Consider the following 22189-nt stretch of genomic DNA (forward strand, 5'->3'; position numbering starts at 1 on the left):
ACTATCGCTCATCATAATGGGAACAAGTCAGTTTGACATGAAGTGACATTGATGTCAATAATAATGATGGCCTATTCTTACATTTTTACTTGACATGTTGATGGTGGGCATATGGTTACAGCATTCTTACAGATCTGAGTGCAGGTTTGGAATCAGGTGGAATGTTGTACGCCTCATTCTGGCAGAATTATGAGCAAATAGAATCAGTGACAACCAGTATCAATGATCAGACATACAGATTAGCTTTTGTTCAGGACCCAGATCTAATCTGACAGCATACACTCAATCAGGCATGCTGCAGGTTTGCACTACCATCCCAGCATCTCCATGCCACCATAGAGAGGGTGGGAGATATCGGTGCTTCCAAATAGGTTCACTCACCTGATTCTTTCCAGCATGCTCCATCACCTTCTCATACACAATCTCATTCATAATCTGGAAACGTTTAATGGCTTTCTTTTCTGTGATCCCAACATATGTCTGCTCAAGAGGAACGGGACGGAAACTGAATGGGAAGACACAAAATTGGATAAGTATTTAACATTAGTGAACACAGCACACTGCAGCACAGGTGCCAAACAAGATGCCAAGTTAAAACTATCTCATGTGCCTGCACATGATGCATATCCCCCTATTCCTTACACTTCCATGTGCCTATCTAAAAGCCTCTTAAACTCCACGATGGTATCTGCCTCCAGCACCACAACTGGCAATGCTTTCCACGCCCCCACCACTCTCTGTGTAAAGAAACACCCCGCACATCTCCATTAAACTTTCTCCCTCCCACCTTGGATATTTCCACTCTAGGAAAATGGTTCTGACTGTCTATCTTATTTATGCCTCTCATAACTTTGCATGTGGAAGTTAAACGAAGAACCTACTTTTCACTAGTGTCTTTATGGGACCGGGTCTTTGCATTACTATTCTGGCACAACCACACTTCCTACCAAGTGATCTCAACAATGATTACCACTGCGACTCGTGCACTGAGCACATCAATTATAGTTCACATATCACTCGTATTACAACATTCGGTTGCATCCACTTAGCCAAGTAACTGTATTACTAAATTAGTTGCATGATGCCACCGTGTAAACACAAGGTGCACCTCAGGATGTGACGGGAGTTACCTGTTATCAAAGTAAAAAAGGCCCTTGGCTGAGTCGACTCGCAGCAGTGTAGCAACGTCCTCGTAGTTGGGTAGCGTGGCACTCAACCCAACCAAACGCACATCTTCCTGAGTCATCTCAATGTTCCTAATTGTCCGGGCAACCAATGCCTCGAGTACTGGTCCACGATCATCATGCAGAAGGTGAATCTCATCCTGACAGCGGAAACATGAGGGAATAAATAGCTAATGGCAAGTCTAGAAAGCAAAATAAGTGCTTCTATAAATAAGGATTTTATCTTCCGCATGGGAAACTTACAACCCAATTGTTTGAACATTGAATCCTCCAATATTAAGCAACTAACCAACACTCCTCACCCCCCGCCCTGGCCTTTTCCCTCCCTCTATTCCCTGTGCCCCACCTGAATGTGTATCCTTTGCTCCCACTATCCCGCCTCCCCTTTCCCCTTCTCCTCGTCCCCTATAACCCACATCCCATCCTCTCGCTTCACGTGCCATACCTATTTGTATCTACTTATCTCACAGCTTTTTGACGCTTCTTCTCTGGCCTTTGTCCATTCATTTGCAAATCAAACCCCACCTCTCCTTTATCCACCTATCACTCACCAGGATTTGTTCTTCCCCCGCACCTCTCTTCCAGCTTCCCCCCCCCCGCACTACAGTCAGTCTGAGGAAGGGTCCCAAAAGGCAATTTATTCACCTCCTCCAGGGGGTGAGGAGATGCTGCTGACCTGCAGTGTTAACCCAGCACTTTGCCCTCTATTATCTTTCTGCTCAGAGCTGTCAGGATCCAGTGTTGATAAGTGCTTCCAGGTTGAGTATTGAATTGTATTGAACGGGGAATACTCTCTGCTCGATCTCCATGATTCAGCTTTAACTTTCAGAGGGCCAGAATAAACCGTTTTAATTCAATATCTTATGAACTCTGATGCAATGTTTAAACTGGTGTTGAATTAGCTAATACAAAGATTTGCAGATGATAGATTGCAAATTTAAAAAAAGTGCTGGAGTAACTCTGCAGGTCAGCATCATCTCTGGAGAACATCGACTGGCAATGTTTTGGGCTGTGATCCATCAAAAATATAGCCTGGCACCAAGAGAAAAGATCAGATGGAAGCTTGTGATTATTATCATACTTACAATGATCATGAGTCGCACTATTTGTGTGTAGGTTCGCTCTCCTCCCTTGCGAGTGATGATATCCCATTTCTCTGGGGTGCACACGATCACCTGGGTTGCATTAATCTCCTCTTTACACAGTTGATGGTCCCCTGTCAGCTCTGCAACACTGATCCCATAACTGGCCAAACGCTGCAAATGAAAATAAATCTACAGTGAGCCCAAGCGAGTGTCAAGAATGTTTAACTGTCACATAATCTGACAATGGAACAAAGAAATTCTTCCCTGCAACAGTATAATAAGCTTATAAACACAATACACTTAGATAATATGTAATAAAATGTCGATAAATTAGTAACCCCAATACCAGTACAAAAAAAGCCCAAAGCCCCTCGTGCAACCAAAGTTCATCAGTTAGCGTTGTGCAGTGTTCAAGAGCCTGATAGCTGTTGAGAAGAATCCATTCTTGAACCTGGTGGTGATGCTTTTCAGCCTCCTTTACCTTTTCCTGATGGCAGGAGTGAAATGAGGGTGCGACCAAGGTGACGTGCATCTTTGATGATGCGAGCTACCTTTTTGAGGCAATGCCTCCTACAGATCCCTTCAATGGTGGGGAGGTCACATTGAATATTGGAGGTGATTCTGCTCTCAGCAACAAGGTTATTGAAAGATACACAACAAGAACTTACTTTAGTGAGGGCCAGTGCAGTCTTTACTGGTTGACCACACTGACCAGGGACACGCAAAACAAGAGTCTGCTATTCGAAGCAATGATACAATTGATGGTGCATTTGGGGTGGGAGAGATTGCAAAAGAAAAATGAGAAAGCGATGGTAAAAAGAAAAAGAAAGGGAAAAATACAAGAGAAATATTGGATTACGAGGATTGAACATTGCTGCTATACATTTGGGTTTCTGAAGATGGTCATGTTCACAAGCTTACCTTACTGAAACCGCCCACCATCTCCTGAACCAACGACCTCATTGGTGCCACATATATAATTTTAAAGTCATCTACGTTTATGGTTCCATCAATGTTAATGTGCTTCCCAATCTCACGCAACATGCACATAAGTGCCACGTTTGTTTTGCCAGCACCCTAAAACAGGTAAAAAGAACAATAATTTTGATTAAAAGCTATATCTGTCACAGTTACTGCAGAGTAACGGAAGTGGCGGCGCCTAACGGCTGCGGCTCGCTAGCAGTCTGTTCGTCTTTTTTCCTTTTTTTTTTGTTGTGTGTCGGTGTTGGGATGTTTTTTTGGGTTTTTTTTGGTTGTGTATGTGTGGGGGTGGGGGGGTGGTGGTGGTGTGGGTGGGGGAAACCTTTCTCTTTTAGGTCTCTTCCTCACGGCGCGGGGTGCGGCTCGGCCGCGGGGCCTAACATCGCCCAGCTCGGCCGCTGGACTTAACATCGCCCGGCGCTGCTCGGCCGCTGGACTTAACAGTGCCCGGTTCGGCCGCGAGACATCTCAGCGCCCGGTGCGACTCGGCCGCGGGGACTTCCATCCCCTTGCGGGGACTGTGCGGGTCGGTCGGGGACGAGCTGTCTGTCCGTGGGCGTGGGGAAGAGAGTGGAAGTTTTGTTGCCTCCATCACAGTGAGGGGGTGTTTGGAGTCACTGTGATGGACGTTATGTGTTGGGGTCATGTGTCTTGTGTTCTTTTTTGTGTGTGACTGCTATGTAGTTTCGTTCGGTACCTTGGTACCGAATGACAAATAAAGCTCTGTTGAACTGTTGAGTAAAGTGAAGGCATTATGGTATATATTAGTGAATACTCACAGTGGGAGCACACAACAGAAGGTTTTCATCTGTTTCCATGGCTGCCTTGCATAGTTTACTCTGAATTCGATTCAAGGTTTTAAAGCCTTCAAATGCTGCTTGGGTATATTTAGGCATCTTCTCAACGGATATCAGTTGCTATGGAATATGAAACAGTATTTAGAATCTGTGATTTACACAAAGCAATATCAGGGTCACAGTCCATCACTTTTTTTTTTACGATTACTGCTTTACAGCAAACTCAAATAGTTGTTTAACCAGAATGCTCTAATACTTCCCAGTGTAATAACACTCAATGCTACTCTGCCGAGCTCAGGAAAACACACAATGGCACAGCTAGTAGAGCCACTGCCTCATAATGCCATAGATCCAGGTTCCATCCTGACCTTGGGTGCTGTCTGTGTGAATTTTGCATGTTCTCCCTGTGAGCGCATGTTTCCTCTAGGTGCTCTGGCTTCCTCCCACATCCCAAAACATTGGCCTCTGTAAAATTATCCCTAGTGTGCAGGGAGTGGATGCAAAAGTGGGATAACATAGAACTAGTTTGAACGGGTGATTGATGGTCAGCATGGACATGGTGGGCCAAAGGGCCTGTTTCCATGTGTATCTGTAAAGTAAATATCAGCCAAAGAGACTGTAGATGTTACAAATGGGAACAAAAAAAAAGAGAAAGTGCAGGACTTCATTAATTCAGGAAGCATCAGTAGTAGAGAGATGGAAAGAGTTAATTTTGTTGGTGTCGACTCATCCCAACAATGTGTTCATGCCTCTCTGTAGAAATGCTGTTTGACATACCAAATGTGTTTAGCATAACATGTTTACTTTTCAAGACAAGATGCAATTGTTTAATCTCATTCAATAAATAGGGCCCAGGACAGTTAAGTACAGACATCTGAAGACTCAGCACTTTCACCAGTGCAGCTTTATAACATGTTGGTTAAACTCTGCTTTCAGCTGGATGACAGCTTTCTTGGGATAAATGATGTACCTTATTTTTGGAATAATAAATCAATGTCTAACAGGGAAAAGTATAGGAAGGAACTGCAGATACTGGTTTACATCAAAGATGGGCACAAAATGCTGGGATAGCAAAACTCAGCAAAACGCTGAGTAATCAGCGGGATAGGCCCGAAGAAGGGTCTCAACCCGAAACGTCACCAGTTCCTTCTCTCCAGAGATGCTGCCTGTCCCGCTGAGTTACTCCAGCATTTTGTGTATAACAAGGAAAAGACAGGTTAACAGTTCAGATACTGATAGACCTGCTCTGCGCTTCACAATTACATGTTATCAGCACTTTATCAAAACACAGTAATTGCAGATTGTTTAACAGTCAGTCAACAGTAAATCCAGGCAACGTGTTATGAAATTGAAAATGACCATCATGCACAACATCCATGAAGTACAGATCTCTCACCTCCTCAGAACTGAAGGGCTTGGGCTTGAGCGCCGGTACATGCACCTCCTCGTACCCCTTGCGCTGCTTGCGGAAGGAGCCGTCTGGTAGCTGACATCGTTTGTTTGCCATGAGGTGACTCCCCTGTGCAAAGGCCAGGTCCTCTAAATCCAAAACTTGTCTGGGAGCCAGAACCTAAAAGAGCAAACAGTCCAAAATAGAGTTATAGCTCTATACAGCACGGAAACAATTCCTATGCTCAACTTGTCCATGCCAACCAAGCTGCTTAACTGAGCTAGGCCAATTTGTCTGTGGCTGGCCCACAACCCACCAAACCTTTCCAAACTGTGTACCTGTTCAAATGTCTTATAAGTGTTGTAATTGTACCTGCCTCTACCACTTCCTCTGGTGGCTCGTTCCATATACCCACCATCCAATGTGTGAAAAATTTACCCCTCATGTCCATTTTAAATCTTGCTCCTCTCACCTTAAATCTATGCCTTCTGGTTTCAGACGACCCCCCCCCGGAGAAACAACTGTGGCCATTCACCCTATCTAATTCTGATTATGCTATGATTGTTATCATTTATCACCTGATGAGATGGTTTTCTGATGCCCCAGGTTGTTGCAGCATGACGCAAGTGCCTTTACGTAGAAGAGACAGAGTCCCTGTGCTTACGCAGTGCTCTGAATGACGCCGTAGTCACTGGTTTTTGCTTGTTCTCATCGGTAAGTCAAAAATTGTTTGCACTTTTTCGTTCTTTTTTCGTGAATGTTGCTACTTGTGTTTAATTCTTTAATTTGTTTAAATTCTGTGAAACTTTCATTGCTTGGTACTATGTGGTGTAAGGTGTGTGCACGGTAGTGAAGGGAATCGAAGAAAATGATCGTGTCCCAGATAACGCTGAGTCTCGTGGAAAGTATGCTCCTGTCTGCACAGATGCTCTTGTTTCCAGGCAAATTTCTAGTAAATTAACATCAAATTCGATGAAAGGTTACTATATTCTTTCTCATTTATGTATTTTTTTATCACAAATTAGCTCAAAAGGATCATAGCTCAGCCCATTTTTAATGCTGTGGTATTTCATTATGATTTAATAACTTTCAAATTTGGTCACCCATGTCACAGGTTGGTACCCTTATTTACGGAAACACCCATATATCTTTATATGGGCACAATTCGCCCCCCAATGCTCCAGGGAAAAAAAGTACCAGCATATCCAGCCTCTCCTTATAACTCAAACTCAGTATCACCCTTGTCTATCTTATTTGCATCCTTTCCAGGTACATCACAGGTACTGATCGAAGGAATCAATGGGAGGCAAGAGCCTCAAAAAGGCAGACAAATTCAAAGACACACTCCACCTTTCATGTCGTTACTACCATTGGGAACGTGGTACAGGAGCCTGAAAACTGTGAACAACAGGTAAAAGGATACCATCTTCCCAGCAAACATTGAGCTCGTGAACATTACACAATACTAACCTCACCAACTTTGTTCTTCCACGGATTGTGTCTTTAGTTACACTATGGATTTCGCTTTCTGCACTATAATGGTTACCTAGTATTACGGTTATTAATTTATTCCATTTGTGATTATATACTATCTGTGTGTTATTGTGTGTTTGGGCTTTATCAGCTGCAGCAAGCAAGAATTTCATTGTTCCATTGTCAGTACACATGACAACAAAAACTCTTGACTCCAGTTTAATGGCATTCTTCCAACTGCAGGGCAACCAGAATGGGCACTCCAAATGTGTACTCCAAACATGGCCGTGCCAGCACCTTGTACAGCAGTGACATGTTCCACTCCAATACTCAATACCTGACCAATGAGGACAAGCATGGCAAACATTCCACACTACCCTGTCCACATGTGTCACCACCTTCATGAAACTATATACCTGCACTTCTAGGTCCCTCTGTTCCACACACTCCTCTTGGTCCTACCATTAACTTTGGAAGTTCGGCCTTGGTTTGTCCCACAAAAATGCAACATCTCACATTTATCCGAATTAAACTCCGTCTGCCATTCCTTGGCCCATTGGCCCTGTTTATCAAAATCCACTATAATACCAATTTTGGTGTCATCATCAAACTTACTAAATATGCCACAAACATTCAAATCCAAATTGTTAACAGAAATGAGTCTGAACAAGGGTCTTCAGAGAGCCTTGAAATGTCACCCATTCCTGCTCTCCCGAGATGCTGCCTGACCCGCTGAGTTACTCTAGTATTTAGTGTCTACCTCTTGTTAATAGAAATAACAGGTGACAGTGCACCCACCACTGACCCCAGCAACAGATCACTAGCCACAAGCCTCCAATCTGAAAAAAAATCCCACCTGCCTCTGACTCCTTCCACCATGGCAATTCTGTATCCAATTGCTAGCTCACACTGGATCCCATGTGATCTCAACTTCAGGACCAGCCCAGCATACAAGAGCTTGTCAAAGGCCTTGCTAAAGTCCACAGACAATGTACACCACCCTGCCCTATCAAACCTGTTGCTCACCTCTTCAAAAAATACTAAATCAAAGTTACGTCTATAAAGTCCTGCTGACTGTCCCTAAACAATAGAGTCATAGAGTGGAAACAGGCCCACACCTGCCAACTGCATTAGTCCCAGGTACATTAGTCCTACCTGCCTGCATTTGGTCCATATTCCTCCAAACCTGTCCTATTTATGTACCTGTATGTTTCTTAAAAGTCAAGATAGTCCAGACCTCAACTACCTCCTTTGGCAGCTTGTTCCATACACCCACCACCCTTTGTGTGAAAAAGTTACCGCTCAGATTCCTATTAAATCTTGTCCCCTTCACCCTGAACCTATGTCCCCAGGTCCTCGATTCCCCTACTACGGGCAAGAGATTCTGTGCATCTATCCGATCTGTTCCTCTCATGATTTTACACACATCTACAAGATCACGCCTCAACCTCCTGCGCTCCAGGGAATAGTCCCAGCCTACTCAACCTCTTCCTATAGTTCAGACCCTCTAGTCCTCACAATGTCCTCGTAAATCTTCTCGATACCCTTTCCATTTTGACATCTTTCCTATTACATGGTGCCCAGAACTGAACACAATACTCTAAATGTAGCCTCACCGACGTCTTATACAACTGCAACATGACCTCCCAACGTCTATACTCAATACTATGACTGATGAAGGCTAATGTGCCAAAAGCCTTTTTGACCACGCTAACAACCTGCAACTCCATCTTCAAGGAACCATGCACCTGCACTCCTAGATCCCTCTGCTCTACAACACTCCCCAGATCCCTACCGTTCACTGTATAGATCCTGCCCATGTTTGATTTCTCAAAGTGTAACACTTCACATTTCTCTCTATAAATTCCATCAACGATTCCTCAGCTCACCTGGCCAATCGATCAAGATCATGCTGCAATTTTTTACAACCATCTTCACTATCTGCAAAACCACCCACTTTTGTATCATCAGCAAACTTGCCAATCTTGCCATGTATGTTCTGTTCCAAATCATTGACATAGATGACAAACAGTAACGGGCCCAGCACCGAACCCTGAGTCACAGGCCTCCAGTCCGAGAAGCAACCTTCCACCATCACCCACTGCTTCCTTCCAGGTTGCCAATTTTCTATCCATTCAGCAATCACTCCTTGGATCCCATACGATCTAACCTTCTAAAGCAGCCTACCATGAGGTACCTTGTCGAATGCTTTGCTGAAGTCCATATATACAATATCTACAGCTCTGCCTTCATTGACCTTTTTGGTTATGTCTTCAAAAAACTCAATCAGATTTGTGAGACACAACCTCCCACGTACAAAACCATGCTGACTATCTCCTTCAATAACTATCCATTCACCGATGTAAGGCTCATCGATGTAAGGTTTGCAGTTTCTAAGGAATATTCATTTAACACCCCACCCACCTCCTGTGCCTCCTCACTCAGATGACCTTGTTGATCATTCAGATGACCTCTTTGGTTCCTAGTTATGCCTTTAATATACGTAGAATTCTACAAGAAGAATTTGGAATCTTCTTTACGTTATTTGCCAAAAGTATTTCATTAATCCCTTCTGCCCTCCTGATTTCTCTTTTAAATGCATTCATACATTGCCTATATTCATCAAGGGATTCACTTGATTCCAACTACCCACACCTGACATACACCTCTTTTTTCTTGACCAGAGCCTCAATATTTCTTGTCATCTAGGGCTCCCTACACCTGCCGTCCTTGCCCTTCACCAACAGGAACACACTGGCACTGAACTCTTGCTATTTCACATTTAAAAGTCTCGCAAGTTCCTTTCCAATACCATCAAAGTTAGCCTTTCCCCAATTTAGGAATTTCACTTGCGGACCAGCCCTATTCCGTTTCCTTGACAGTTTTAAATTACTACGACTACATTCAGTGGTCCCAAAATGCTCTCCCATTACCATTTCAGTCAGCTGCACTGCTTTATTTCTCAAGAGGTCAAGCTGTGCTCCTTCTTAGCAGGGTCGCCCCAAGTTACAAACGCCTACATTCATGCACAGCCGCAAAAGCGAGCGAGCGTTTGGGAGATCGGTGGCATGGATCTGCCCACTGCTGTAGGCAGAACCAAATTCCAACATCTCCTGCCATGTGGGAATTTGAATCGAGATAATATCTGAATGATTGAGTTAAATCTCCTAGTTTAACTACATCATCTCTTGATTGTCCTATGTTTTTATTTAAATATATTGCCAGCCTACTACATCTTATGAATAGTTTAAGAAGATAACTGCAGATGCTGGTACAAATCGAAGGTTTTTATTCACAAAACGCTGGAGTAACTCAGCGGGTCAGTTCTCAGGAATAGAAGCAACAAACTGCTAGAGGCCCTGAATGAATCAGGCAGCAACTGATGGGAGGAAATGGACAGACAACGTTTTGGGTCAAAGGTCGAGATGTCAATGTCCATTTCCCTCCAGATTGTGCCTGGCCCATTGAGTTCCTTCAGCAGTTTGTTTGTTGTTCTACATTCCAACATCTGCAGTCTCGAGTCTCAGGTAAAGAACACTGTTGTAACCTGGGAGGATCTACAATCGGCATTTCTTTCCTTTAATCTTACCTTATGCTTACACTCTTCAACCTATTCAATAATTTGATTGCTTCAAGCAGATCATCCAAGGGTAACTACCTTTAGTTTCTTCTTTCTAACTTTCTAATGGTGAGAATTATCTTGGTTACCTGGTGATTGTTAACAAAATTCCCACTTCCAATCTGCATGCACCATCTTGACCTCAGCACTACAATCACAGAATAGCAAACACGAGCAGGAACTCTGGCTAATGGTTTATTCTTCCTAAGTAGAATGGGACAGAACCATTCTTATCCCTACATTAGGGTAAGACAGTTTTTCTTTCGATTAACTAGCATTTTTTAATCATTTGCCTTCAATTGATTTTCTATGACATTTCACAATTGTTGTTTTATATTCGCACTTAAACTAGACTCACCTCCCCTTCCCTATCAAGATCCATTGCTTCAAGGTCTGTATCCACACGAGACTGGCGAACTCGTTCTCTGCGAGATCTTTCTTCCTACAAAGGCACATATCATTTTGATAAATATAATTCAAAACTCTTTTAGCTTCCAGTTTGTAAAACGGATGATGGCAGTGAACGGCATGCCTGAGCATTACACTGCAACTTACCCGAATTATGTCCTCTTTTTCAGTCTCTTGAAGTTTGTAGAGAACCTTGGAAAGCTCTGCATCTGCCTCCATCTTATTCTGGATCCTCTCCTTTTCAGCCTCACTCTGAGCACTGGCCAGTAAAGTACAATATAGAACTACCAGGACAAAGCAGAGAATAAGCAGTGAGTGGTAAGGTGGGGAGGACAGCTGCGGTAGTGTCAGTAATATATTAAAGACTAAGGGGTTGGACAAATGTATATTATCACTCTAAACTCACAATTTAATGCTACTCAACTTGTCAAAACTACAAACAGCAATCTTATGCACGTTTTTACTGCTTCCAGTCTTTCAGCAAAGAAACAAAGAATACCACGCGAGTTTTCTCCGGTTTCCTCCCACACTAGAAAGATGTACAGGTTTGTAGGTTAATTGGATTTGGTTAAAAAAAGTGAAAATTCACCCTATTGCGTAGGATAGTGCTAGTGTACAGGGTGATCGCTGGTCAGCGCGTACTCGGTGGGCGGAAGTTTTTTTTCCACACTGTATCTCTAAAGTGTAAAGTCTAAAAGATATAAGAGATAAGACTGCGCCATGGAAATATCCAGCATTCAAGTCACAAGAAACAATGTTACTTGTCTTCCGCTATCATTCCATGTCGGTGTGAAATGAGGCAACTAGCAGTGAATTTTTTCAGGAGAAAGAGTATGTAATGGTATGGATAGCGACATAAACTATTTACATATCTTTTATATTTATTTTCTTTTATGACTTAGAAAAAGTTATTGGTCCCTTATTGTGTGCAAAACAAAGCATTTCACTGTGACAATAAAGCATCGTTGAATCATTGAATTAAATCATTGAGAAAACAGAAATGTCACAGCTCGGGGTCGCACCTGGGCTGCTGGAGCTGTGAGGCAGCAGTGCTAACCACTGCACCATTGTGATTTCTCCAAAACAGAGCACTATCAGAATCAAATGTTAATGGTTCTTTCCATTCTCCTATTTAGGTGCTCACTTATTGGCTCACTTATTGGCTGAGGATAGGGTATCACACAGGACCAGATTCACTTTCCCATCTTTCATTCACTGTGAAAGTGACAATTTATGCAAACGGCAAACTTGAAGGTCGCGTCGCAGATAGATAAGGTGGTCAAAAGGGCTTTTGCCCATTGGCCTTCTTCAGTCAGAGTACTGAGTATTGAAGTTGGGAGGTCATGTTGCAGTTGTATAAGGCGTTGGAGAGACCGCATTTAGAGTATTGTGTTCAGTTCTGGACAGCATATTATAGGAAAGATATTGTCAAGCTTGAAAGGATTCAGAAAAGATTTACGAGGATGTTGCCAGGACTAGAGGGTGTGAGCTTATAGGGATCTTCCCACAGGCAAGTGTCACCACAAGTTGATAGGATGGAATAGAAAATGTACCGGATGCTTGCATTAATCAGTCCTGGAATTAAGTACAAGAGTCAGGAAGTCATGAAGCAGCTTTATAGAACTTTGGTTAGGCCGCATTTGGAGTATTGTGTTCCATTATTCTGGTCTTCCATTACAGAGAGGATGTGGAGGCCTTGGAGAGGGTGCAGGTTTACCACAATGATGCTTCGATTAGAGGCTATTAGCTATAAGGAAAGGTTGAACTAACTTGGATTGTTTTCTCTGGAATGTCAGAGATTGAGGGGAGACCCGACAGAAGAATATAAAATTATGAGACGCATAGACAGGGTAGAGCCAGAACTTTATTCCCAGGGTGGAAATGTCAAAGACCAGAGGACAAAGCATTAAGGTCAGAGGGGGAATGTTTAAAGGAGATGTGCAAGACAATGTTTTTGTTTATAGAGAGTGGTGGGTGCCTGGAAAACACTGCCAGGGGTGGTGATAGATGTAGATATGAAAGTGGCACTAAGGAGGCTTTCAGACAGGCACATGGATATGCAGGGAATGGAGGGATATGAAACACATGCAGGTAGAGAAGATTAGTTTAACTTGGCATCATGTTCGGCACAGACAAGGTGGTCTGGAGGGCCTGTCCCTGTGCTGTACTGCTGTATCTTCTAGTTTAAGTTGATGACTGGAAGCTAGGAAGGCTTGTGTACTTCTGAGTATCAGGTGGAACCTGTACTAAAGTGACAGAAGGATTACCTGACTTCATGTTTTCTGCAGACAGATACAATTAAAGAATATATTTTAGATTATGCAAACATAGATCTCATACTCACTCATCATGCGATGCTGCCTCAAGACTTTGATAAAGTCAAAAGTGTTAAAACCAAGAAGCAACACCAGCTGGTTCTCACACTCTCGGTCATCTCCGGCTGTCTGAAACAGAAGCACAAGATATCTAAGATGGAAAATAATCTGTTACGGCCATTTAGCCCACCACGTCCATGAAGAAACATGAATAAATGATTAAAATGAATTCAACCCGAGCTGTATCATTAAGTGATCATTTTATGTATGAGTTTGGAAATGCTGTACAAAAATTAAAAATTACGACGCTGGTAACAAAAGAAAAGCTACATATAGAATACATTGCCCATTTCTGGGCACTCCACCAGCAGTTTGGAACTCACCTTCAGGATATCCAGCACTTCGTCAGCTTTCTTTTGCGACATGATGGCATCGTCGTAGAAGCGGCTGAGCTGTCTCTGGAGCCAGAAAGCATCAATGTCCCTGGGATGGAGGTCTTTCTTCTTAGCACTGAGCACATCTCCAGCAGTACCCAGCTGAGAAAAGCAAAGGCAGCTCACAATGGCACGATAAACAATGGCACGATATACAAATTACCATGAACCCCAGTCTCAATTTTAGTTTGGAATGGCCATTCTTATTAATGCCGCTCTCCCATTGCAGTGGGGATTTTGCTTCAACCTGACACAGTGTCATCGTTTGTAAGTAAAACAGAATCGGGCAAGTAAACAATATTTTCCCAAACAGCTACCTTCCCTCTCAGGAGCCCACTATTCCGGGCATTCTTCCCATGCTCACACCGCACAATATTTATGCCAAGACTCACATTAGCAGAAAGTGTGCAGCTGATGTCTGCTTCCTCGCCTTCTGTGTCCTCATCCGATGCTTCTTCCCGCACTTCACCAAATGCATCCTCATCACCCTCCTGAAATAGAAATTCAAAAAAAAAAAGGCTAAACTAAACAATCTGCAGAGGGTTTCCCATTTCAGAAACCCACCATTACAAAATTTATCCTCATAAAATCTGACAGTGGTGCAGTGGTAGAGTTGCTGACTAACAACGCCAAGGACCAGGGGTTGATCCTGACTGCACGTGCTCTCTGTAGAAATTAGTATATTCTCCCTATGACCGTGTGAGTTTTCTCAGGGTGCTCTGATTTCCTCCACATTCCAAAGATGTGCCGGTTTGTAAGTTAATTGGCTTCTGTAAATTGTTCCTAGAGTGTGTAGGATAGAACTAGTATATGGTTGACCGATGATCGGCGTGGACTCAGTGGGCTGAAGGGCCTGTTTCTACACTATCTCTAAACTAAACAGTGCAGTTGGTCCCATTTCAGTGCCAGAGTACAGAAATAAGCAGTTGGCTCACTGAGTCTGTGCCACCCATTTTCATCTTTCCCATTTTATTCTCCATCCATTCCAATCAACTGCTCCCACCTAGTCTGCACCACCCACCTGCACATAAAGTCATACAGCATGGAAACAGGTCATTCACACCAACTTGCCCATGCCAACCAAGATGTCCCATCTACACTAGTCCCACCTGCCCATTTTAACCTATATTCCTCTAAACCGATCCTATCCATGTACCTGTCCAAATGTCTTTTAAATGTTTTTATAGTGCCGGCCTCTACTACCCCTCTGGGACCTCGTACCATATACCCACCACCCTCATTGTGAAAAAGTTGCAAATTGCCCACAATCTCCAATTAAATCTTTCCCTTCTCACCTTAATCATATGGCCTCTGGTTCTTCATTCCCCTACTAAAACTGTGCATCTATTCCCATCATGATCCTATATACCTCTATAAGATTACCCTCAACCTCCTGTGCTGCAAGGAATAAAGTCCTAGCCTGCTCAACCTCTTCTTTTAGCTTAGGTCCTCAAGTCCTGGCAATATCCTCGTAAATCAAGAGGGCAATTTTTAGTAGGAAAGATCTGATAATGCTGGTTTAAATAGAAGGTAGACACAAAATGCTGGAGTAACTCATTGAAGAAGGGTCTCAACCCGAAATGTCACCCATTCCTTCTCTCCACAGAAGCTGCCTGTCCCGTTGAGTTACTCCAGCATTTTGTGTCTACGGGCAATTTTTAGTGTCCATTTAACGTATCAGCTGACACAAGTTTGGGATGAGGAAAGAAACCAGGGCACCTGAAGGAAACCCGTTTCCTCTCCACATATATAGAATCAGAGGTCAGGATCTAATCCAAGTTAGGATAGGCTTGAGGCAGCAAATCCACCAGCTGTGTCAATGTGCCGTGTCTAGATGCAACATAGAATATAATCTCTGATTGCAGCAGGAATGAATAGCTGATAAGTACTTACTGACACAGCACTAATCAGAGATGCAGGTTAACTTTCATTGTCTCTTGAACACCAACACCGTTTTCTCACAGTTTATCAGCCATGTCCTCAGCATTCAGTTGGCCTGTCTATTTCCCATGAAACTTTGCTGCATCCACCTCACAAATCACAGACACTCAGCATTATCCCATTATGCCTTATTTCTCAGCCTCCAAATATTGAATGGGCTGGATTAGCTCTCCCTGCCCACCACTTTTCCATTGAGCAAATTTCCTGACTTAAGAGATGATACAAAAGTGGGTTGTTTTGCAGATAGTGAAGATGGTTGTGAAAAATTGCAGCAGGGTCTTGATCGATTGGCCAGCTGTGCTGAGGAATGGTTGATGGAATTTAATACAGAGAAATGTGAGGTGATGCATTTTGGGAAGTCTAACATGGGCAGGACCTACACAGTAAATGGTAGGCTCTGGGGAGGGTTGTAGAGCAGAAGGATCTGGGAATGCAGGTGCATGGTTCATTGAAGGTGGTGTCGCAGGTAGATAGGGTGGTCAAAAAGGCATTTGGCACATTGGCCTTCATCAGCCATAGTACTGACTATAAAAGTTGGGAGGTCATGTTACAGTTGTATAAGACGTTGGTGAGGTCACGTTTTGAGTATTGTGTTCAGTTCTGGGCACCATGTTACAGGAAATATGTTGTCAAGCTGGAAAGGGTACAGAGAAGAATTACAAAGATGTTGTCAGGGCTAGAGGGTCTGAGCTATAGGGAGAAGTTGAGTAGGCTGGGACTCTATTCCTTGGAGCACAGGAGTATGAGGGGCTATCTTATTGAGATGTATAAAATCATGAGAGGAATAAATCGAATCGATGCAGAGGCTCTTGCCTAGTCTAGGTGAAACAAGGGCCAGAGAACATAGGTTTAAGGTGAAGGGGAAAAGATTTCATAGGAATCGGAGGGGTAACTTTTTCACACAAAGGGTGATGGGTGTGTGGAACAAGCTGCCAAAGGAGGTAGTTGAGGCAGGGACTATCTCAACATTTAAGAAACAGTTAGACAGGTACATGGATAGGACAGGTTTGGAGGGATATGGACCAAACTCAGGTAAAGGGACCAGTGTCGCTGGGACATGTTGGGCTGGCACTGTTTCCACACTGTATCACTATGACTCTTAGAGACAAAAGTGTAACGGGTAATTGATTTGTAAATATATTTCACTCACCTCCTCGTCAGATTCAAACTGCACATTAACTCCATATGTCTCATCAATGTTGTCATCTGGAAGAGGAAAATGCAACGTTAGTTCCAACCAGTTCTCAAAACCAAGATGTACAGAAACAAGAAACTGCAGATGCTGTGTTTCCTAGAGACCAGAAACGTCAATATCCATGTCCTCCACGGATGATGGCTGACCCACTGAGTTACTCCAACACCTTGTATCTCTTTAGTGTGCCCCTGCTCATTCTTGGGCTGTTTTTTTTATTAAATCACCCTAATGACACGGTAGGCAGGTTGAAAAAAAGAGTACTTACGAAAAGAAAAGGGGATTTAGGTCAAAGAGGTTGACATTTAGAAGATAGCCCTTTTTCCCAGATACAGATCAAAAGAATGTCATTTGTTAATGAAGTTTCATTCTCGTTCATTACCAATGAATAATTATATTTTGATGTTGCTGTTTCCTTGCAGTGAAAGTGTGCTGGAGTGTGAATAGGAATAGCATCCAATAGTCTCAGTATTTTCATTCAACTAGTCATTCCATTGCAACTTGGTTACAGCTATTAATTGAAATTGAATCTTAACATTAGCTTTTGATTACACACAGGTCTGCTACCGTGATGGATCGCCTTTCTACCTACAGCTGGGTAGGGAACAGTAGATACACAGGTGCAGTGTGGTGGTCAAAATCTAAGCAAATCAATTCATGTTTGAAGAAGCTGTGGACTTTAGGAAAGTACTGCCTCCTTATTTATGAAATCTTTATTGCGACTGCACGAGCACTTAAGATAAACAGATTAATAAATTGACATTGGTAAGTGAAATGCTTGAGCGTATTCCTCACAGTAGCAGACTCAATGGCAATCAGAAACTAATGTTAAAATCCAAATTCAATCAATAGCTGAAACCAAGTTGCAGTGGAATGATTAATTGAGTGTAGATGCTGAGACTTTTGGATGCTATTCCTATTCAGACTCCAGCATTCCTTTAGCTCAGCGTTTAAAAAAAAAAGATGTTACACGATACAATGATAAGTGTTCCAGTCAACATGGTGTGTTCCATGGTAACGCGGATCCTCGGCCCAATAAGCTGGTGGGGAGAATGGGAAGTGGGGCCCCAAAACACTGCAACCATTACCTGGTTAGCCAAATGCCAGAGATATCTGACCTGCCACAATGCTGAGAACGATGTTCTGCATTCTTTATCTTTCCCTTTGTTGTACATGAGTTTGACTTGATTGTATTTATGTATGGTATTGTCTGATCTGATAGCTTACAAAATTATTTTATTGTGACAATAATAAACCTAACCCAGCAGATTATTTACTGTGAAGATAGACACAAAATGCTGGAGCAACTCAGGGAGTTACATCTGAGAGAAAAGGAATATGTGACGTTTCGGGTCGAGATCCTTCCTCAGACGGAGGGAAATTAGAGATATGAAAAAGTACAAAGAATAAATGAATGAAAGGTATGCAAATCGAAGTCAGCAACGATGATCATGGAAAGGTGGAGCCCACAATGGTCCATTGTTGGCTGTGGAGAAGATGATAATAAGTGGATACAAACTGTGAAACTAAGCAGGACCTCCGTGAAACTAGTAGGATGACAAGGGTGGAGGAGGGACGGAGAGAAAGAGAAAGCAAGGGTTACTTGAAGTTAGAGAAATCAATTTTCATGCCGCTAGGTTGTAAGCTGCTCAAGCGAAATATGAGGTGCTGTTCCTCCAATTTGCGTTTGGCCTCACTCTGACAGTGGAGGAGTCCCAGGACAGAAACGTCAGTATGGGAAGGGGAAGGAGAATGAAAGTGTTTGGCAACCGGAAGATTTCGAAGGCCAAGGCTGACTAAGAGAAGGTGTTAAGCGAAACAATCGCCCAGTCTCAGCTTGGTCTCGCCAATATGGGAGTCCACAGCTAGAACAGGTGATTGTGACGAGTATCAGCATCTTTATTAACTGGGAAGTATTGATTCTGCTTACCCATATTCTGCACCTCTTTGTCTCCTCCATAGTCACTAATTTTCTTTCCCAGATTTACAAGCACATGGTAACGAGTATCTTCCAACTGCCCCAGTAGCATTTCTATCTCCTTTCGCCGCTCCTTGTCACGCAGTTTATCATTTTTCAGCACAGCCAGGACCTCATCAGCGGCTCCACAGAGGATATCACGGGGCTAGAAAAGAAACAAGATAATCCCCCTGCTGCACGTGTAAAGGAAAGCTGTCTTATTATAAATATTAACAATGTCGCACTCACAGAGAGTGCTAAATTTACTCCATTGCTTTTCCCACGTTAACTCACTCATTGCTTGTATTTCAGATGTAACTGAAAAGAGGAAATGCAGCTAGCAATGTATTTGTCCTATCTATTCCACCTGTACCTTCAGCAGTGACGTGAGTACATAAGGCACTCAAGATAAGAAACACCAACTATGAACAGGGTCTGAATAAACAGTAAGAAAGGAAGTGCATCAACTCTGATTATATTTGAAAACTAAAATAACAAATAAAAAGTAATGAAAATAAGTAAAAAAATATTCAAATATTAACCTGCCAAAATGTAATCAATTGAAAGGCAAAACATTATCTTTTCACTATTTGGTGAATAATCTTGATACCGCTTGACTGGATGACTTCTTCCAGCCTTTCTATTTTAGTTTTGCAATTTTATTTGTTTTCCATTACTAGTGAACAATCTCTATTGGGCAGAATTAATTTTATGACATCAAATCAGTATGCGATTATTACCGAATTATTCAGATTGTACAAAGTGTTGAATAATTAATGGTTTTGCTCAAAATGTATTATATGGTGCGAGACCAATCATTGCCCTGAAAATAGTACATGTGCCTTTCCAGGTTATACAAATGGAAATCGATTAATTCCTAAACATCTTTACAACACCAAGATTCACTGTTTGCTTATGGTTTCAATGCAGAGAGCCGATTGTATGTTTGCTTCAAACGCCAGTGCCCAGCAGCTTTTTGGAACAAAACAAAATAATTTGCTACCCTATTAAATACCATGGCTTAAAAACAATTTAAAAAACAATCAGCAAAGAAATTCTAAATTTTCTTATAAATTCTCCAAATAACATTCTGTGGTTGGACCTGGCCAATGCCTATCGGTCCATGCCACACAGACTGGTTGAGCTTGCACTACACCGCCACCATGTTCCCAGTAAGATCAAGGTCCTGATCTTGGATTATTACCATAATTTCAGGCTGAGGGTGACTTCTGGGTCAGAAACATCAGACTGGCATGGGCTGGAAAAAGGAATAATAACTGGCTGCACCATTTCTGTTATTCTTTTTGCTCTTGCCATGAACATGGTGGCCAAGTCAGCCGAGGTGGAATGCAGAGGCCCCCTAACCAAGTATGGTTAACGACAGGCCCCAATAAGAGCTTTTATGGACGACCTTACCATCACCACATCATCGGTCCCAGGGAGTAAGTGGATCCTACAAGGCCTTGAGAAGCTTATCACTTGGGCAAGGATGAGTTTCAAGCCAACCAAGTCAAGGCTGAAGAAGGGGAAGGTGACTGACAAATTCCACTTCTTATTATCCATAACTGCCATTCCCTCCATCACTGAGCAACCTGTCAAGAGTTTGGGGAAGCTTTTTGACGCAACTCTGAGAGACTCTGCCGCCATTCAAAAGTCCATCGAAGACCTTGAAGCCTGGCTCACCAAAGTCGACAAGTCAGGCCTACCTGGCAGATTCAAGGCCTGGATCTATCAGCATTCCATCCTGCCCCGTGTCCTGTGGCCTCTCCTGGTTTACGCTGTTCCATTGACCACAGTTGAGTCCCTCGAAAGGAAGATCAGTGGTTTTCTTCGCAAGTGGCTTGGCCTTCCCCGCAGCCTCAACAGTGCAGCACTGTGCGGGACCAGTAACATCTTGCAGCTCCCATTCAGTGGTCTCACTGAAGAGTTTATGGTGGCACGGACAAGAGAAGCCCTACAGTACAGGGACTCCAGGGACCAAAAGGTGTCATCGGCTGGCATCGAGGTGAGAACAGGGAGGAACTGGTGGGGGTGGCAGAGTCACGCCTAAGACAAAACGCATTGGTGGGAGTCATAGCAACTGGCAGAGCGGGCTTGGGATACTTCCCTAAGACCCATGTTGGCAAGGCCCAGGGCAAGGAGAGACACCATCTCATCCAGGAAGAGGTCAGAGCAGGTGTGGAGGAAGAGCTTGTGAGCAGGACGGTGGGGCTCAGGCAGCAGGGAGCGTGGACAAGGTGGGTGAGCATACTGCAACGCAGGATTACCTGGTCAAACATCATGCAGGCAGATTCCCAGCGCGTCCGGTTCCTTGTCCAAGCTGTCTACGATGCCCTACCAAGCCCAGCAAACCTCCAAGTCTGGGGCAAGAGCGTGACACCTTCCTGTCCACTTTGCACTGGAAGGGGATCATTAGAACATCTCGATTTATTCACAAAATGCTGGAGTAACTCAGCAGGTCAGGCAGCATCTCAGGAGAGAAGGAATGGGTGACGTTTCGGGTCGAGACCCTTCTTCAGTCTGAGTTACTCCAGCATTTTGTGAATAAATCGATTTGTACCAGCATCTGCAGTTATTTTCTTATATATCATTAGAACATCTCCTCAGCAGCTGCCCAAAGTCCCTTGGTGAAGGTCGCTATCGGTGGCGCCATGACCAGGTGCTCAAGGTGGTTGCTGAGAGCATAGCCACTGCCATCAATAACAGCAAACACCACCATGCCCCGAAGAAATCAATCACTTTTGTCAAAGCTGGAGAGAAGTCTCGCCCACAACCAAAAACAAGGGCGGGCCTCCTCTACACGGCCACTGACTGGCAGCTGCACGTCGATCTGGGCAAACAGCTGAAATTTCCGCAGCACATCACAGTAACATCACTCCGGCCAGACATGATCATCACCTCCGAAGTGACAAAATAGCTGATCATTCTGGAGCTGACAGTGCCCTGGGAAGAGCGTATGGAAGAAGCAAATGAGAGGAAACGCGCAAAGTACCAGGTGCTGGTGGAGATGTGCCGGCACAGAGGCCATAGAGGTGGGCTGTAGAGGCTTTGCAGGACGCTCACTCTGCAAAGTACTCAACCAATTGGGCATTACGGGGCTGGCAAAGAAGAGGGCCATTCAATCCGCAAGCGAAGCCGCAGAGAAAGCCACTAGATGGCTTTGGATTAAGAGGGCTGATCCATGGGCAGTTGCTGCTGGGACGCAAGTCGGGGCCTGATCAACCCCGGCTGGGACGCCTGGGCGAGGGTGTCTGATGTTGTGAGACCCGAAACTCCCGATGACCCCAGGTCACATCACTGAGGATGCGTCCCAGTGCATCCAGAAGATGTATCTTGCACACATTATATACATAGATTACAGTTCGGTGTTCCTGGCTATTCATCTGTGTTGAACAATCAGCAATTCTCTCAAA

General features: G+C 43.6%; 1 protein-coding gene across 1 annotated transcript in view; it reads right to left on the bottom strand.

Moving 5' to 3' along the window:
- Positions 1 to 22189, bottom strand: part of snrnp200 (small nuclear ribonucleoprotein 200 (U5)) — a 90785-nt gene that overhangs the window by 61842 nt on the left and 6754 nt on the right. The window contains exons 4-16 of the mRNA XM_078429177.1: positions 18750 to 18942; positions 16778 to 16833; positions 14079 to 14177; positions 13636 to 13788; positions 13282 to 13381; positions 11085 to 11221; positions 10888 to 10971; positions 5444 to 5617; positions 4030 to 4167; positions 3191 to 3346; positions 2270 to 2440; positions 1131 to 1324; positions 382 to 505 (exon numbers count right to left, since the gene is read on the bottom strand). Coding sequence (XP_078285303.1) covers positions 382 to 505; positions 1131 to 1324; positions 2270 to 2440; positions 3191 to 3346; positions 4030 to 4167; positions 5444 to 5617; positions 10888 to 10971; positions 11085 to 11221; positions 13282 to 13381; positions 13636 to 13788; positions 14079 to 14177; positions 16778 to 16833; positions 18750 to 18942 — 1779 coding nt within the window. The remainder of the gene's footprint in view (positions 1 to 381; positions 506 to 1130; positions 1325 to 2269; positions 2441 to 3190; positions 3347 to 4029; positions 4168 to 5443; positions 5618 to 10887; positions 10972 to 11084; positions 11222 to 13281; positions 13382 to 13635; positions 13789 to 14078; positions 14178 to 16777; positions 16834 to 18749; positions 18943 to 22189) is intronic.

This window comes from Rhinoraja longicauda, chromosome 36 (assembly GCF_053455715.1).
Source record: "Rhinoraja longicauda isolate Sanriku21f chromosome 36, sRhiLon1.1, whole genome shotgun sequence".
Taxonomy (NCBI): domain Eukaryota; kingdom Metazoa; phylum Chordata; class Chondrichthyes; order Rajiformes; family Arhynchobatidae; genus Rhinoraja; species Rhinoraja longicauda.